Below are 16,214 nucleotides of genomic sequence, written 5' to 3'. Positions count from 1 at the left end.
AATCGTAGACTGGGTTAGGATACATCATACTCCCACGAGCAAAACGAGTGACATAAACAATAAATTTTGCAAACAAACTTGCCATAAGGAGTAGAGTCTGTGCCTAGCCCTAAATGGTGTTTTGTGCAATATGCCAATATCTAATCAAGAAACCGTCTGATAGATCCACTTCTAGGAGTCATTAATAAGAGAAAATTGCAAAATAAGTACTAGTAGTATATGCTGAGAAAGGTAGCAATTGCTAAAATGTACTACTATTTAGAATCAAATTGATTCATTGGTGTGATTGCAAGATCATAAAACATATCCTTTTTCAATAACTCTGATATTCTTGATTAGATAAGATATCACTGGCGATTCCCTCTTATCTTAAGAGTGATTATCTTGGTGTTCATAAATCATAATCACCTTACATCATGATAAATAAATTCAACAATAATACATGATATTTCATGAATCATGCTCTATGCATGATACAGTATATTCCAAAAAACATACTCAGAAATAATATACCCTTTTAACCATAGTACAAGATAAAAATATTTGTCCGTGTACAAATTCCAGTAAACATTTAAATAACTGCGAAGGGGCAAAAGCATAACAGGATTATCCATACGGACCACACCAAAGCATTGAAAATGACCAAACAAACTTGATGTGATATAAAATGATGACACAAAATCAAAGAATCCAAGTGTTTCCGGAATGCCAGGCCTCTATCACAATTCACATGCTATGTTAAACTGATACTCTTGCTAAGGGTGAGAAATAACTCCTTTATCTAGTTCCATCGTTGCTATTATGATTACAGATTTTGATACACCTATAACAACCCCGCTTATCTTAATTTATAAGGTTACTTTAGTAAATTAATGTTTATATAAAACATTTAGGCATTATTTATTTGATACAAGATATATAAGAATCCTTATGAACCAAGGTTCTTCAAAATTGTGATTTATTTTATATACATATAAAAATTCATTTTATTCAAATCAATAACTTTTATGTTGTTGCACATACCATTTTGCTATTGTTATGAAAAAGATGATATTATTTGTACAGTGATGAATGTTTTACCTGGAATAAAATCAATTGCTTCCCCATTTTCCCACTACTCGCTCTTTTGCAGAAACATGTACAACCACTTCCTCTTGTGGAGTGCCAAAGTTTTGCCCACTTTGATTTGTAATCTTTGATGTCAAGAAGGCAAATACAGACCGTGTCCCTCGCAAAGCAAACAACAGAGGATTGAAAATGACAGCAAGCAACACATCTCCTTTGGCCACGAGCAGATACTGTATCAGCACAAATATAAAGTTTCAGGAGAAAGAGAAGAATAAAGGCAGACGCAGCCCAAAAGAAAAGGAATTGGAATGATATTGAGAAGGATGTTACAATGACAAGAATGCCCAAAATTGTAAGGCTTGCTTGCTGTGCTTCCTGCCAGAAATGACCATCATCGGATCCACCAAACCACCTACGCCATCCAAACCAACCACCTCCCCCAGAATTTCCTCCTCCACCTGCTTCCTCTCTCCTTTTAATTTCTTTATCCCATTGCTCCAACTCCGCTTTCTTGCCACCAAGGGCACTTTCTAAGGCTTTTCGAGCCTGGTCCTGTAGTTAACATATATGTGATAGAAGAATAGCATGCCATCAAGAGTGCATCAGAAATTTATGCACGGTTCTGGAATATAGAAGTATCATTCGAAGTCCCCTATTCCTCAAATATGGATACATACTTCCCAGCCAAATTCAAAATCTAAACCCATCTTTATTATGTCATCCATAAGGGCCAACACACATGTTATATATATCATTCATTCTTCAGTAGGAAGTCAGTCTATTCAATTATTCTTTTCAACTGGATGCATTCACCGGAAATTAAACTGTAGAAACGAAACCAAACACTCAGTTCTAAGGATTTGTTAATAAACATATCCTCAAAATTCTTCAAATAAGATGAAATCTTCGGTTTTTAAAAAGACCCAAAATTTAAGTGTGCATTATTAGGTACTAAGGGGACATTTGGTTTAACCTGGTGGCCAGGAGACTGGTTGTGGTGGCGGTGACTGCAGCTTAGGAGGGTGGTATGGTGGTCATGAGTGGACTATTTTTTACATATATTTTAGCTATTGCAAATTTCTCGCCAAAATAGTCTATTTTTACTTAATTTCACTGGAGAATGAGCCTGGACTAGGCACATATAGTATTTATGGTTTTAGGATGGATACTGATGCTGCACTAAAATATCTACTGGCTGGAAGTTCCCTTATAGTATTAGTCTATTACATTTTCTTGAAAAAAAGAATAACTCAGACTTACCTCTTTCTGGAACACAATTTAAAACCAACTCACTTCGTTAGATAGATAAGCCATCTGCCTACCTCCAGAATATCAATCTAAGTAAGCTCTCTCAATTTCCTCTTTCCCCATTGTTTTCTCTTTATTTTTCATCAATTCCAATTCCAGAATAGTCTCATTGAGCTTCTTAAGTGTTTGCATGTTCCTCCACGTCATACCATATGAAAAAGAAAAATCTACCGGAGGTGTATGGGTGCTAGGAGCCAGTTAAGGTTGTAGAAGAGGTGGGTTTTTTTAGTCTTCATTGGCTTATTTACCTCTTTCCTCTCCCATGCTCCTAGTTCTCTCCCTCAGCTCCTACAGTATATTCGAGATACGGTTTTTAGTGAAGCAATGCTAGCGCACCTCATTCCCCTGTTTCTATTGGATTGATGCTTACACCCTCCTTGCTTATGTTCAAACATCTGCTACTTTGGACCCGGATTTACCAATTTAGGCATATACATAAAGTGAAATTGAAGAAAAAGCTGTTGGCTTCCATTTGAAACTGAAGACACTTGTGTTATTATCTAAGGACACATTCATGGCCAAAAAACTGAACTGTGTTTCCATGATATAGCTCAGATTATCGACACAACATAGCTTTCACTCTATCAAATGATGCTACCTTTGGCTTAAAATTCCGCATGAACTATTAAGTTAAGTTGCAAATAAGTCTCCCCTTAAATACGAAACTTTAATCATTAAACACGCCTACTTAGCAACCTAACTAAAGAACCAAAGAACGATTATCCCCCAAGCAGAATGCTGTTGCATTAGCCGCCTATAATCATGGCTCGGGGCAATATCTTTTCATGTTCAATTGCAAATAACAAGTCAAATCTCCATAACTTGACCCAATTTAAGGGGAAAAAAACCGCATATCGATTCCATATGTACCAAACTACTCCAATTCCAGCTTCGCGAATTGGTAGTTTGTTATTCGAAAAAAAATCGAAAGTGGAGACGAACCTGTTTGCGATTATCGGAGAAGAGGCAAGAAAACCTGGCGTTGCAATTGAGAGAATGCGAGAGAGAGCTCCAGCTGTGGTTTGAACTGGTGGAAGTGGCGGTTTTGAGCAGAGCTGGATTTCGATTTCTACAAGCTGGGAGTAGTGGAGGAAGACTCAGTATTTGCGCCATTGTTCACAACTCTCCAGTCTCCACTTCTTCCTTTTCCCTTCTATGCCTACATCTCCTTCTCGGGCCATATCATTAATCATGGGCCGGGTTGGGCTTTCTGGCCCAAAAGAAAGGCATCCACATTCCTATGTTACCATTGGATTTTTTTATGACAAATCCAAATTCCTATGAGAACTAATTTGGGCTATGAAATTCATATGATATATTTTCATCGAATATGAGTACCAAAAATTTTATTCAGTCTTTTATTTTCATACATTCCATCATTGGATTTTGGTGAGAGCGTCCAAATTCCTATGATGTACCAATTTGGCTATAATATTTATACGAAATATTTCACCGAGCACACAAAATTTGATGTTCATATACTATTTGATATAGTAAAAGTTTATTCGCATTTTATTTTGATACATTCCATCATTTATATTTAGACATCAACTCCTTGCTACTATGAGATATTACTACTACATCATTATTTCATGAACTAAAAATAAGGATGATACACATATTAGTAATAAGCTGACCCTTATAAAAAAAACGATAAGGTTGTTACACTACTGTCCAAGAGTTACTAGAAATAAAATCTTATCTTACAGGAACACACACGTAAAAATTAGTAATAATAGTTACAATTTAATTTTAAAGTTCTACTAGTAATCTATTAAAAAGTAATGGACTCTAAAAACCTCACACTTGCAGGAAACTAGAATCGTCGCAATGTCAACAAGCTTGATCTTGAAGCCATCGTGCGAAGGCTGTGGTTCGACAGACCGGATCTATGGGAGCGCGTGCAAGCATTTGATGCTATGCGTTAAATGTGGCAAGTCTATGGCCTCAGAACGGTTGAAGTGCAAAGTCTGCGGCACCCAATACCCTCGCCAATATCGTTATTTTCGCCCCTTGCTTCCGATGACATGTGTGACTTGTGAGGGAAAAGATATTGAGCTCCGCTCATCTCGTGGGTTATTCGATTATTCAGTTACTAGAGTTTAACTTTATACCTATAGTACCGTGCGAATTTCAAGTCCTGTGCAAATTTCAAGTCATTTTTTCACAGACACGGTGTCATTTAAATACTCATAAATTATTCAATCATTAGGGTTTAGTATTATATCTATGATATGTCAGAATGACTTCTCAACTAAATTTGCAAACACCATGCGACTTTCAAACCATTTTAACACATAATTTTTTTGGCTCGTTTCGGCGTCTACTGCAGGAACTGCATCAATTAATTCAAAACATAATTATAACATAAATTAACAGATAAATTATTTAATCATAAACTTGTATACCTATACACAAAATCTAAGATCTAAAAGAATAAAAAAATGCATCGACTCTTTTCAGCTAATGATAATTGTAGAAAACATATTGATTTTCTTAAGCACGGTTGAGTAATGCAAATGGCCTAGGTGGTTCTTGAATATGGATTTATAGTTGGGCATAGTGTAACCGTAGATTACTACTAACAAATGGGCCATCTTATTGTTTGAAAAGGAATATGAAACTAGGTGGATGAGTTGATCTTTGATTACTACTTGTCTACTCCTACTAACAAACCCAGACTCAAGTTGAAAGAGGTACTCGTGTTTTCCGGACTTGCTATTTATTAAAGTATGTATAACCCTCCTCCTCTTAAGTAGATAATTCGAATATCGTTTGGCAACATTTGGACATCGTTAACTTCTATACTATTAATTATATTAACTGGACTTATTTTGTATCAATATGAAACAGTAATGACTTTTTTGCATCAATGTGAATAAAGATAATGAATTAAAAAGCATATAAACACACAACAAAATATATCAAAAACATTTTACCTTTATTTTGGTTTTTGAAAACATGTCCATCACAATGGGCAAATGGTAATTTCGTGCAAACTTACTGAACAAAATTCCAAAAAACTTTTACTTTTCACTCCGGCTTCTTTTTCTTTATCTTTTGAATAATCGAGTATTTCCTTTTCTCTTTTCTGGAAAAAAAATAAAAAATACTCTGCAACTGCATCCGTGCGAGGGAGAAGAGAGGGAAAAGCCGTTCGAAACAGAGAGAGAGTGTGTGTACGAGCTGAGAGCGTCTCCACCTGGAACGTTGTGGAAGTTCGACCGGACATCCGCCATTGTGAAGGAAAAGGTCGGACACGGACGTCCCGTGAGGACATCCGCCATTGTGGCGTCAGTCGGATGTCACAGTCGGACGTCCGAGTTAAAATTCAATTTTTTTTTTTTTTTTTAATTTTATAAATATAGTTTGTTAAACTTCATTTCATTCATTCATCATTTCATTCAAACCACCTGTGTAACAAGTTTCTCTCTCTAAACTCTATTTTCTAAGTATATCTAAAATGTCTAGTAGTTGTGCGGATGGTAGTGGCGGAGACGTAGTGATAGTGATAATGATAGTGAGAATGAATTGGATGTGTTATAGTGATAATGATAGTGAGAATGAATTGGATATGAGAATGAATTGGATATGGCTGTGGAAGAGGCGATTGATCGATTGCTAGGGCAGTGGCGGCAGCAGGCGGCGGTACCTCGGCCGATCCATCGGCGACATCATGTACCCCCGGACCATGAGATAGCGCAAGCCGTGGAGACAGTTCTCCGTCAATCAGACCCCAAAGCCGTCACTTCTCTCAACGGCGTCGTGCAGCGCCTGGAGGCCAAGCTAGGGCTGAGCCTCGCGCACAAATCTGACGTCATCAGAGACCAGATCACCTTCCTCCTCCGCTCCCACCCCGTTTCCAGAGAACACCTGCCCCCTCAACCCCATCCATTTCCACAACCCCCTCATTTCGCTCTCCACCACCAAACTCACCCCGCCTACACGCAATCGCCGCCGAAAGAAGAGAATGCGGCAGCAAATGCTTCTGAAACGCACAAAGGAAGGTGCGCTTTTCATTTCCTATTTCTATTTATTTAGTATTTTTTTGTCTTTTGTGAAATAATTAGCTCTTCGATTGACTAAGTTGTTTTTCTCATTAGGCAGGAATCATGAGTTGCTTTGTTGTGGTGTGTATCGTTAACTCTGCTTAGGCTTTGTATTTAGTGGAAATGTGTAAATTAGTAGCTATTTTGGTGTATCTGCTCGTTGACTTACAATTTAACGCTACTATCAGAGTTATTCTTGATAGTTATTGAACTTCTTACTAAGAAATTTACTGTGTAGTGCTGTTAACGTGTTGTTCTGTTGAACAGTGCTTAGTTTTTTCGTATATGAAGCAAGAAATTGAGTAGTAGTAGTTGTCTAGTATTCAACATGCAAAGATGATTTTCAGCCGTCAATTGTTTCCCTGCTTGGAAGGAATCTTACTAGGCTCTTCCATTTCTAGAAACTTAATGTTGACGTCTAGCTTGTATAAGACTCAGTGATCATCTATTAATGTAATATGAGTAATATACTTTGTTTGCAGAGCTCCAGCAGGAACCAAAAGAAGGGATGGTCCGGGAGGTCTAAACAAACTATGTGGTGTTTCACCTAAACTTCAGGCCATTGTTGGGCAGCCGGAATTGCCAAGGACGGAGGTTCTGATCCCATGAGCTGCTAGCTTAACTTGATCTAATTTATGCATAAGGTATTACAAAGTGCTTTGTTATTGATACAGATAGTGAAGCAGCTGTGGGCGTATATTAGGAAGCACAACCTTCAGGATCCAGAGAACAAGAGAAAGATTATCTGTGATGATGCTCTGCGATTGGTTTTTGAGACAGACTGCACTGACATGTTCAAGATGAATAAGCTGTTGGCAAAGCACATTTTGCGACTTGATCCAGCAAGTATGGGGAAGGAACTTTGGGCCACCTCACTTATACATTATTTTAACAAATAGTATCTTTTTTTCACAGTATTCCTGAACTGCTTGCAGAAGAACCAGTTCAATCCAAGAAATCGAAACTTGAAGATGATTCTACTAAGCAAAGTTTTGATCCCAGTCTTCTTCCTGTGGCGATATCAGATGAACTAGCTAAATTTTTTGGAACTGGGGAAAAAGAGATGCTTCGGTCGGAGGCCTTGGGTCGTGTCTGGGAGTACATAAAAGCTGACCAACTAGAGGTACTGTTACCGTATCTGTATGACATGCATGCGGGTTTATCCAGTGTGATATGCCTGGTTTATCTTACTATTATATTTTCTCTACACCCAATTTATTGCCTAAATGTTATTCGCTGATCTTTGTTATGCATACTTTCCATGTTGTGTTTTTTCTGGTATGGAAGCAATATTGATTTGTGGACCACTGCCTAAATTATTGCACATTGTGTTTGTTACTAACATATTACCATTACAAGTTTTTCTTGACCCCGTCTCTCTTGCATAGGATCCACTGAGTTCTATGGTTATTCACTGCGATGGGAAGCTTCAAGAGCTTTTAGGGTGTGAAAGCATTTCTGCTTTGGGAATTCAGGAGATGCTTTTACGCCATCATTTGCCGAAGCAGTGTTAATGTTTTCTTTTATGTGAATGGTAAGCAGTAAGTTGCCTTGAGTGTGCATATCACACATATAAACTTGGTACCTACATATTTATTAGTCAACCTTCTCATTAGTTACTTTTTCAGAGGACCTGACCTTGCTACCATAAGACTATGTTTTCCTCCTGTCTCTTCCCCGCTTCCTTTTCTGGTTTGTATGGTGCCATATGGTTTGTGGTTGAAAGCTAGCATAGAGTGATTAATCTAATAGGTTGAGATGATCTCGTTGCATTCAGCTCTAATCCTTCTCCAGTCGATAATATATATATGTAGCTGCAATTTTTTGGAATCCCACTCGAGATGAGATCACAATCGTCTCTCTCCTACCTGTAACCAGAGGGATGGATAACGCTTGGAAAGAGGAAAATATTGAATCCCTAGACATTAATTATCCGATTCCACCTTCTCCTGGAACCAGCATACCAGTAGAGTCAACTTCACCATTGTCTTTTACACACACCTAAACAAGATACTGCTATATCTCTTTTGAGAATCGAGAGCCCACATTCTTCCTCCTTGTTTGATCCATACAACCTATCATTACTACACATCTAGCACTAAATCTTGAATGCGCATGTTCTACGGATTAAATATGGAGACAATAGTGATGGTGAGGAATACCAAGGTCTAAACCATAGATGGTGGAGTTCATTAGTTATTGGCTTCTAGAGTAGCATAAGTTGAACTTCATTGACATTGTATTATGTGGTTTCTGGTCTTTCAACAGTGATTTTTGGTCATGGTTGACCAAAAATATGTTTTCCTCATATGATAGCAATTGGTGGCATATGATGTGCTCTTGATTTGATTCTGATGTGGTAATTCTGTTACTTGTGGTGTGGTGACATGGTGATAATGATAACGTTATGGGATATGATGTGCATTAGAGCTGTGTTTATGAGTGAGTAGGATTTTGAGGTAAAGAACAATAACAGCACTATTGGGCTAATTATGTGCAACTTGCTCAGAAAAATCATCATGTAATGCAGCTGCGAACTTTTGCTTTACGTGGAATTTAACATTATCGAGTTGTGATAGCACCGCAGTTGATCTTCCATTTTCTTCAAGTTTTGCAGGGATCTTGATGCTGTAGCTTGCTAGTTGATTATGATGACATGACTGATGCTGATGGAGATGTAGTTCTAGTTTCTTTTGACTTGTCTAATGTTTAGATGCTATGGTGTCACTCACAGGTAGTGACTAAGATCCGTGTGCATCCTAGTTACCCTGGATGTGGGCTATAATTGTTTTGTAATTATGCTGCCGTAGCTTGTTTAGGGTGTTTTTTCTTTTCTCTGGCTTCACCTCTACCGCCGTTGTAACGGATAGGATGAAATAGATAGTACGAGACTTGACTGTGAACACCTTATGATTGGTGTACAGATGCCTCTTGTATGGCAAAGATATGTAGTATCCTGCAAGTTCCAATGCCCTCTTTTCTTGTGATGAAATATATGCTCGATGCTATACAAAGATATGATTCTTGGCATCAAAATCAAAAGATAACACCTATCCTTGATTGAATCTTAATTTGGTCATGTAAAATTTTAAATACTGTTGTTTATCTGTTGCTGCAGCATTCGCAATCTTATTAAATTCAACTAAGAATTATTTATTTCTAATTAAACTTTAGCATTAATTTTCAATCAGAATTTAATTAGGAAGGATGATCCATGTATTTAATGTATCTTAGTATAATTTTTAGTTTAGTTTTCTTAAAAAAAAATTTCTCTTTCTAAAGCACAATAGCATGAATACATGCGTTTCTGAGTTGGAGAAGGGAACTAGAATTGCACCCAATTGCCAATTCTTCATCCTCCTTATAATGATAAAATAAAACATAATCAATTATGCTTTTAATTTGGTTAATTATGTTATTTTAGTGGAAAAATATTACATAAAATTTAGCATAATTTATAGGCTAATTAAACAACTCAAAGCCCAACAAGAGTGAAAGAGGCCCAATAGTGAAGATGGAGAATTACATCAACGGCCCAAATAGAATATCATCTGCTTGACTTAGAAAACCAAAGTGTAGAGCTGAGATAGCCGGATCCGAAACCTTCCGAGGAAAACAATGGCGGAAGATTTGGTGTTAGATACGGCGATCAGAGACTGGGTGTTGATACCTTTATCGGTGGTCATGGTGCTCATCGGAGTCCTCCGTTACTTCGTATCTAAGCTCATGCGCTCCGATCAAGTTCCCGATCTCAAAATCGTCAAAGAAGGGTATCTCTTAACTTTTTTTCTATAATTCATAGCTGAGGTTAAAATCGTGTGGATAAATACTGAAAGTTTGCGGATTGGTTTTCTGTTGACAGGCAACTGATAACTAGGGCGAGGAATCTTAGGGCGGCCGCTAATTTCATCCCTGCTAAGTCGTTTCGTGCTCGAAAGCATTACTACAGCAATGAGGTGAGAGAATTTGTTTTCGATTTCATTGTATATGTGTTTGTGATTTGGTAATTGATGAGCACATGTTTTTGGAGCGAATATGTATGATGAAAAGCATAGGTATGGAATTTTATCACCAGAACCATCGTAATTCTATTCCAGATCTCAGAAAGTTTTCTGTGAAGATGAATAAGAAAAAAATTGAGTAGTTTGATGAGTAAACAAGTACAAAGAGACCTTGAGCTAAATCAGTCAGCCTTGTAGCTCTTCCCTCTCTAAGGGCGAGAGACCTCAAATCTACTACTATTGCATTCTTAGATGGCTGGTTTTATGTATATAACGACCACTATGATCTCCCGTTTAAAGGCTTAAACTGACACAACCAAATTCCTCTTTTTTTCTGTTCTCATACCTGCCAAGCACATTTCACCATGAGAAAGCAAGAGTTTAGATTTATCTTTATGATAAAACTCATTGTAAGAGCACATGATTGATTTTCATCTGAGGTGTCTAAGTTGTTACTTGTGAGTTTGTGTGGAACCTTGAGTTTTAGCAGAAAACTTGTTACTTTGATTATATATCTTCTCTATAGCCTTTTATGTCTATGCACTTGTTGTCTGATGCCAACCAGGATTGACATGCGGTTTAATTTTCTTAAGATTAAACACTGGGCTTCAAATTGCAGGAGAATGGATTACTACACGTCCCCAAGGGTCAAGCTCAGAACCCACAGGCACAGATGTTTTCGGATCCGAACATGGCTATGGATATGATGAAAAAAAATCTCTCAATGATTATTCCACAGGTGAAGTTGCTGCCTGCTCCATCGTTTTGACACTTGTAGTTTGTAACAGGATCTATCTTTTCTAATGTGCTTGCCTTTTTGTTGAACAGACACTTACTTTTGCCTGGGTTAACTTTTTCTTCTCTGGATTCGTAGCAGGTATGTTTAGGTTGCCTTTTCTTTTCATTCTCTCCTCACATATTTGTGAACGCAGCATACAGTGTAACCTGAGATGCTCTATTTCCATATAGTTAATTTATGGCCACTTTACATTGATTTTTATGTCCAATTATTGGAACTTTGTTACTAAAATCAAATAGGAGTATTAGTTATTGTGTATCATTGGTGTAATTTCAGCATTTAATTATATCCTAGCAAGTCCGATATGAAGGTTGTACATCTTGTTTTTGCAGCAAAGATTCCATTTCCTCTTACCCAGAGATTCAGGGCAATGCTGCAAAATGGCATAGACTTGAGCACTGTCGATGTTAGTTATGTCAGCAGTCGCTCTTGGTATTCTCGCTACCCATGAACAAAAAGTTCAAATCACGACCACAGTTTCTTTTGACTGGCTTTGAGATTATAGCTGATGTAAAAAGTGATAAAATAAATTTCTTGGCAGGTATTTTCTCAATCTTTTTGGGCTAAGGGGTCTCTTCAGTCTTATTCTTGGAGAAGACAATGGTCAGTATTCTTGACCTTTTGTCAATGCTGTTCTTTGTCGGTAGTTTAAAACCACACAACTAAAATTGTAGAACCAACAAGATACGTATCTATTACTATAATGAAGAGAGTACTTTTACTTGGTAACTGACACGAGTCCTTGATCTCAACAGCAACTGATGATACACAGCGCATGATGCAGATGGGTGGATTTGGATTCGACCCAACCAGGGTAAGGCTAAATGTTTTTTCCTTCCCCTGTATATGCTTTTATAATAGAGCAGAGTATTCTTTCTGAAATGTTCCTTGTTCTACTTCTACATAATTCTTGCGGATTTGATGAGTACCTAACTGTCTTCTGAATTTGATTGTTGCTTGATTATAGTCTTGAATATGTAAATATAAGGTTTTTTTCCAGCACTTGATCAACTTTTTCTATTGACCTGGATAGAAGTTATCAAAATCTTTACCACTTTTTTAGTAGGCAGTTTGTGCTGGACTCTATGGAGGGCATTAACCTGTATAACCTATTTGAACACATATTGTTCTTTAAGCAGAAAACCTGTTGTTTGGTGGCCCAGAATTTCAATTGATTTAGTTCCCATTTCTGCACTTTGTTATTTCCTTATTGGATTCGTTAACCTCACCATTCCACAGCCATTTGTTTATAAGGATCTTGCCTTTTTGAAATGCTAAGTACTTCGGTAATTTATGATTTTCCTCAGTTTTCCAATGGCACGAAACTCCAAAAGCTGTCCTACATCAGCATCCTTTTCCTGGAAATGTGGTCATTAATCATTATTTAGTGGGTGCCTAACTTTAACAGCACACTGACCAAACATTTATCTGTCAAACTGCCAAAGGAACCATTTTGAGATTAGGTTCAAGACCTTTAAAGAACTTGCACATTTTAATCTCACAGCCTTAGCACATATGCTAGGATTTGAGTGTCTGAAATCTGGATACCTTAGTGATTGATGATTTATAACAAGTGTAAGTCTATCAAAGAATCTGCACAGACACAGCTTACACTGATTAAATGAGCAGCTAAGTTGGTTAAGCAGTTTGGCACCTCTTAATGACTTGGTAATCATAATTTCTGTTAAAATATTTAGATATTAAAAATATGCCAACACGCTACTGTTTCTGAAATGAAATTTGTTATCATGAGTGTTTTTTATGGGTTTCTATTCTTCTTGTTGGATCAGAGTTTGGGTGCAGAGAAAGATAATCTGGACATCGTCCAACATGACTGGGCCTTACCAAAATTCGAGCAGCGAGCAGAATCAGTATTGAAGAAACTTGTCCAGAAATGACCAAGTACATGCGGTCCGTAGTCATACTCATACATCATTGCTGCTGCTATCCCCCATGCTCTTCGTGGTGCGTCTGGAGCCATGATCCCAGTAGTTCTAAACGAAAGGATATCGAGTGCTGGGGTCTAAACCAGCCAAAACCGCCTCATTACATTGTTTGTTTTAACTGTAGTAAAAGGAACCATCTTTGATGTTGGCTGTAGGTTTTAACAAATGGTAATACTTTGCCCCCAGTTAATTTTTTAAGCAACCAACATCTTATGCCAAGGAATTAGAATATTGTTGTTCCTTGGGATTTAGAATTGTACTACCAACAACAAGTGTGTTTTTCTTTTCGTACAAAAATACGTAGATAATGGCTTTTTTAAAAAAAATTCAGACAAAGAACAATAATTTCATCAAGAAATTATAGAATTGCTAGTTTAGATTCTAATGGAGTGAATTTTCCTATGATCAAAGATCAGTGTGCAAAGTTTACAAACTAAGTATTTGAAAAGTGTTTTCTTTTAGTTTTCCATAGGAGTGAGGATTAAACATTCATCCTTAATTATTATGCAGTTTTTTTATGTGTAAATAACTACTATTATTTCAAATACCGTGCCAAAGTGTGACCTTTAATCTCAAATATTATTCCCTTCTTCTCCAATTAATTGTCACTCTTTTCCATCTCAGTTCGTCCCTCAATAATTGTCACACTTCATTTTTACCATAAATAGTAAGTAGGTTTCACATTCCACTAACTCACTTCACTCATATTTTATTATAAAATTATAAAAAAGTGAATCTCACGTTCCACTAATTTTTTCAACCAACTTTTCTTTATATTTCTTGAAACATAGAGGGAGTACTGCTCTGTTGTTGGGTCAATTCACATGAATTAGTTTGCAGTTGAGTCTTACAAATTGAATGTATCTAAACAAATTACTGCTATGTACTATGTTTTTCGAGTTACATAGGTAACACTATTTTACATAGAGGAGTCGCACCACTTGAATGTTTAAATAAAACATATTCTACGTTGTAAATGAATTAAGATCCACATAAAGTAGGGTGAAAGGAGTAATTTAAATTCGATCGATACAAAGTATCTGTATAGATTCATGGATTCATATTAAGTTGAGAAAAATAAAAATAAAATGTGGGTTAAGAAAGAATCTTGGTATGTGGGCCCAAGGTTAGGTAAATTGGGCATGGCAACAGTGACGTGCACCGTGCTCCACGTGGCGAGTTATTATACGCCAATGATGGACAGCGTTAAATCAAACGGGGTGGTGGTGGGGCCTGTACTATTAATCGACAAGGAGATATATGCATGGAAATATCGGACTGGATCCTTTGTGTATTTGCACGCAGAGGATGCTGTGCAGATCAAAGTCACTTATTTATGCATAAAAAAAAATAATTTAACTTAATAAAAATTAATAGAGGGATATAATTTGTACAACATGAAAGCTGTGCATTTTGTTACGGTAAGGGATCCAATTCCATGGAAATATTTCATTTCTATATTTTTGGTTGCTCCATTCGTTCCATTTCCATGTTAATTGAGATATTATTTTTAGACATAAAATTTAAAAATAATATGTTAAATAAATAATGAATAGAGCAAGAGATAATAAATTAAGCAAGATGAAGAGAGAATAAAATTAAAAAGTGAATTACTATTTATTATCAAAAGTAGAAATGACACAATTATCTTGAAACTTCCTAAAATAGAAAAATGACTCTATTAACATGGAACGAAGAGAATATAACTTAACTATAATTATAATTAAATTTATGCTAAATTATTTTATGAAATTTCTAAATGCCATACTTCACAATACCACAGTCCACATGCTCCTATAATAAAGAAAAATAAATTCATTGCTGTCCTTTTCTAATTATAATGAACAATTTTTAATTTAAATTATAATTGAATACACCAATACTAATAGTGTTTATAGTTTACTATATAATTTTAATATAAAATTGATAAAGTAGAAAAAAAAATAAAAATAAAAAATGATTTGATTATTTTTTGTGTAAAATAGGCTCAACTCATGATCTATACTCATTATAAACACAAAGATAGTACTACATTTTTATGAACGAACTCAAATAAAAAATTTATTTAGTTAATACCAATGTTTTAAAAACCGGATCGGCCAGTGAACCGGCGAGGCTACTGGTTCACGGTTCAACCGGTCCAACCGGTTCAATCACTGGTCGAACCGTTTTACTGTTACAAATTATATATAATATATAAAATATATTCAATTTCAATGAATGATAAAATTTATTAAATTTTTTATCCATAATTATTAAATGTACAAATTACAAGTTAGTATGGATAAAATTTTTAATATTTTAGATATAAAAAAAGATAATTCATAATAATTCAAAAAAATTATATGACAAAATATATAAATAAATATGAATGTTTAATTAGTTTTGATGAAAATATACTATATAGTAAATAATTTATTATAAATCTTAGGTATAACTACTTATATTTACATAAGTATCTATATTATACAAATAATAGTTAATTTTAGTAAAAAAGAGTGAATTTTAGATGATAAATATTTTATCATATAATATGATAATATTAATACCTACTCACTATAATATAAATTTAAACTTGAATGATTAGTTTGAGTAAATAAAAAAAATGTTTTAATATAATAATAACTAATGTTCATGTTATTAACAAGAAATGCTCGTGGTGGAGTGGTAATGGACTTGGTCTCTTGACCAAGAGATCATGAGTTCGATCCCCACCAAAAGCACTTATTTTACAAAAATTTTAAACAATGAAGAAAACCGGTTTCCGGTTCCCGGTTAGACCGGTTCGACCGGCCGGTTATGGCGGTTCACGGCGGCTCAATATGCTGGCGGTTTTATGGAGAGAACCGGACCGAACCACTCACCGGTTCGCGGCCGAACCGTTCGAACCGGCCGGTCCGGTCCGGTTTTTAAAACACTGGTTAATACTCCCTCCGTCTATGAATAATAGACTCAGTTTAACTTAGGTAGTACTCTCTTCGGTCACGAATAATAAACTCAGTTTAACTTGACACGCGTTTTAAGAATTGCAATAGAAAGTGAA

At 36.0% G+C, this 16,214-nt stretch overlaps 3 protein-coding genes across 4 annotated transcripts in view; 2 read left to right on the top strand and 1 right to left on the bottom strand.

Annotated features, from left to right (window-relative positions):
• Window positions 1–3,516, bottom strand: part of LOC125223280 — a 4,302-nt gene extending 786 nt beyond the window's left edge. The window contains exons 1-3 of the mRNA XM_048126362.1: window positions 3,319–3,516; window positions 1,399–1,620; window positions 1,081–1,298 (exon numbers count right to left, since the gene is read on the bottom strand). Coding sequence (XP_047982319.1) covers window positions 1,092–1,298; window positions 1,399–1,620; window positions 3,319–3,489 — 600 coding nt within the window. The 5' untranslated portion in view covers window positions 3,490–3,516 and the 3' untranslated portion in view covers window positions 1,081–1,091. The remainder of the gene's footprint in view (window positions 1–1,080; window positions 1,299–1,398; window positions 1,621–3,318) is intronic.
• Window positions 3,517–5,957: 2,441 nt separating this feature from the next.
• Window positions 5,958–9,443, top strand: LOC125211003. Of its 2 annotated transcripts, none has more exons than XM_048110676.1 (6): window positions 5,958–6,383; window positions 6,908–7,019; window positions 7,100–7,271; window positions 7,361–7,548; window positions 7,814–7,959; window positions 9,043–9,443. In XM_048110676.1, exons 1-5 carry the CDS (start codon window positions 5,968–5,970, stop codon window positions 7,937–7,939), a joined length of 1,014 nt encoding a protein of 337 aa, XP_047966633.1. In that variant the 5' UTR covers window positions 5,958–5,967; the 3' UTR covers window positions 7,940–7,959; window positions 9,043–9,443. The 2 variants fall into 2 exon arrangements, with proteins under 2 accessions (XP_047966633.1, XP_047966640.1); XM_048110683.1 differs by having other exon boundaries at window positions 9,035–9,443.
• A 535-nt stretch (window positions 9,444–9,978) lies between these two features.
• LOC125202160 (ER membrane protein complex subunit 3-like) lies at window positions 9,979–13,373 on the top strand. The gene is made up of 8 exons (XM_048100516.1): window positions 9,979–10,195; window positions 10,288–10,381; window positions 11,046–11,165; window positions 11,255–11,303; window positions 11,558–11,657; window positions 11,767–11,828; window positions 11,981–12,039; window positions 13,016–13,373. Exons 1-8 carry the CDS (start codon window positions 10,044–10,046, stop codon window positions 13,121–13,123), a joined length of 744 nt encoding a protein of 247 aa, XP_047956473.1. The 5' UTR covers window positions 9,979–10,043; the 3' UTR covers window positions 13,124–13,373.
• Window positions 13,374–16,214: the final 2,841 nt, after the last annotated feature.

This window comes from Salvia hispanica, chromosome 1 (genome assembly GCF_023119035.1).
Source record: "Salvia hispanica cultivar TCC Black 2014 chromosome 1, UniMelb_Shisp_WGS_1.0, whole genome shotgun sequence".
Lineage (NCBI taxonomy): Eukaryota > Viridiplantae > Streptophyta > Magnoliopsida > Lamiales > Lamiaceae > Salvia > Salvia hispanica.
This window is presented reverse-complemented; position numbering and strand designations above follow the sequence as displayed.

Coding starts and splice junctions, on each gene's coding strand:
- LOC125211003 (XM_048110676.1), top strand. CDS start 5,968: ATGGCTGTGGAAGAGGCGATTGATCGATTGCTAGGGCAGTGGCGGCAG. Junction 7,020..7,099: donor CGGAATTGCCAAGGACGGAG/GTTCTGATCCCA, acceptor TTATTGATACAG/ATAGTGAAGCAGCTGTGGGC. Junction 7,272..7,360: donor TTTGCGACTTGATCCAGCAA/GTATGGGGAAGG, acceptor AACTGCTTGCAG/AAGAACCAGTTCAATCCAAG.
- LOC125202160 (XM_048100516.1), top strand. CDS start 10,044: ATGGCGGAAGATTTGGTGTTAGATACGGCGATCAGAGACTGGGTGTTG. Junction 11,658..11,766: donor TATGTCAGCAGTCGCTCTTG/GTATTCTCGCTA, acceptor ATTTCTTGGCAG/GTATTTTCTCAATCTTTTTG. Junction 12,040..13,015: donor TTGGATTCGACCCAACCAGG/GTAAGGCTAAAT, acceptor TTGTTGGATCAG/AGTTTGGGTGCAGAGAAAGA.